The sequence below is a fragment of the Centruroides sculpturatus genome, unplaced genomic scaffold, assembly GCF_000671375.1.
Source record: "Centruroides sculpturatus isolate CEXI.00-Female unplaced genomic scaffold, Cexi_2.0 scaffold483, whole genome shotgun sequence".
Lineage (NCBI taxonomy): Eukaryota > Metazoa > Arthropoda > Arachnida > Scorpiones > Buthidae > Centruroides > Centruroides sculpturatus.
The window spans coordinates 501,593-503,609 of record NW_019384741.1 but is presented as its reverse complement, the minus strand read 5'-3'; the positions used below and the strand labels follow the sequence as shown (position 1 = coordinate 503,609).

Genomic DNA, 2,017 nt, shown 5'->3' with positions numbered 1-2,017 from the left:
AAAATTAATTTAAGTAGTTTGCAGCTTATAGAATTCAAACCATCGTACGAGAAGAAAGAACATCGCCTCTCTTGATTACAAATATCGATGAATAAGTTATGACGTCAGTAACGAACTACACAAATCTCCGAGACAAAACGACAAAAAACTTTCTATAGTATTTAATAATATTTAAATAATATCCATATATATTACAAATTTCTTTGAATTTAATCTTCCGGGAGGAATTTTTACGGCTGAATAAACTCGTGCTGATGTCGATTTCCTGAATTTGAATTATACGTGACGAGCATTAACGTAAGAAAGTAAAATGTTGACGTTATTTTTTATTTTTTCGTTCATTTATTTTAATTAAAATATACTTAATTAATTTTAAGCTAAAATATTTGTCTTTGTATTTATCACAGAGTATGAAAATTAAATTAAAATTCGTTATTATTAACAAGACAATGAAAAAGTGAAACTTTACTTGCATATTTCGTCGACCAGCAGCTGTTGCTCAGCAAACAGTCCCCCTATAAATAATCGGCCAATAGAAACCCAGTTATAGGTATAAATGTATCTTATTCCCGACAGAATTGTTATAAGATGGCAAATATGTCGTACGCCTTGATCGTCTTTCTTATACTAATTCAATTTTCGTGGGTAAAGTGTTACGAAATATTGAATTGCGGTGAGTGCGTTTTTGAATTTCGTATTATTAATTAAATAATTTTAACCTTTTGCCAAGACAATAGAATTTTGGCTGTATTGGAATACGAAAAACTTTTTGTCGTCGTTCTATTCGTGCGGTTTCTCACCGTTTCGTAATATTGCATTAATCTAGGAAAACATATCAAACCCATATTTATTGGTAAAATATATTATTTGATCACCTATTAAAACATGGAAAATCGATAAAATATTTTAAATTAATGTTTTTAATGATGTGAATTATCTTTTAACTATGGAATATGAATCGAATTTTAAAGTGTTTGATGATTTATAATTTACCGCCATTCGTTGATAACTTTTTGTATATTTCGTAGACGATGAAAACAGTCAACAAGTAGAAGTATCTGTCAAAAGCGTTGTACCATATCCAATCATTAGTGACGAGCCATATACTATTTCGGGAACTCTGAATTTTCTAAAAGACGTGCCGTGCAGTGCTTTATCGCTTATTACTGCGGTAAAATCTGGCGAAGACAAGAGCAAATGCGATAAGAACATGTATGTTTACCGAATTCAATTTAAGATATTTTAAATTGAGAGTAATTTTATTATCGCATTCTTATGTTCTTTATGTAATATGAATGCTGTATATTCAAATTTATATATAATTATAGATTAGACCTCCCTACAACACGGGTTCCTATAGTTCGGATTCCTATAAGACGGCGAAAAAAGTGCGACGGTATCCGTACAAACATGGTAAAAAAAACTCCTATAATTCGATATAAAGTCATCGGGCAGCCGAACTACTTTCCGCCGTCCAGCGCCACGCTTCGGAGAGTTTAGGCGGGTAAATTGAGCTAACTATCGTCTGTACAGTATGTAAATTAGGTACCGTAAGTCTAATACAGCACTATAATTTTATACATTTCTTGTGAAAGAAACATTTCTTATTCAATGGCCATAAAAATTATTTATATTAACGATGTCTCCAAAGTTCAGCGAATTTTTCGCAGAAAAATAACTTGTCAGAAAAGTTTCGTCATTGCTTAAGCTTGTTTTCGTCGCGAAGCGTCCGTCCGCGACGAAAACAAGCTTAAGCAATGGCGGCGTCGAACGGTGCACACTCGGTAAGTAATCCTACGACTTTTTGTTTATAGCATAGTTTATATAGATTATTCCCAAAAAAATTATACGTATTTTGGAAATGTTGAGTTGAATTAGTCTAGAATCGATTAATTTTATGGAAGAAAACCTTTCAAACAGCCGTAGTCCGTAAACTTCACACGTGTCGGGCTGTGATTGGCAAGATTCCTAAGAAAGCGGATTCCTAGAGAATGGAACGTATCTCTATCTTATAGGG

At 32.7% G+C, this 2,017-nt stretch overlaps 1 protein-coding gene across 1 annotated transcript; it reads left to right on the top strand.

Moving 5' to 3' along the window:
- Positions 1-415: 415 nt before the first annotated feature.
- Positions 416-1,246, top strand: LOC111628384. Its single transcript, XM_023372158.1, has 2 exons — positions 416-673; positions 1,029-1,246. The coding sequence occupies exons 1-2, from the start codon at positions 589-591 to the stop codon at positions 1,244-1,246; spliced, it is 303 nt and encodes a 100-aa protein (XP_023227926.1). The 5' UTR covers positions 416-588.
- Positions 1,247-2,017: the final 771 nt, after the last annotated feature.

Excerpts from the sequence above, each read along its gene's own strand:
- LOC111628384 (XM_023372158.1), top strand. The coding sequence starts at position 589 with ATGGCAAATATGTCGTACGCCTTGATCGTCTTTCTTATACTAATTCAA. Across the intron at positions 674-1,028 it reads TTACGAAATATTGAATTGCG|ACGATGAAAACAGTCAACAA; the intron begins GTGAGTGCGTTT and ends TATATTTCGTAG.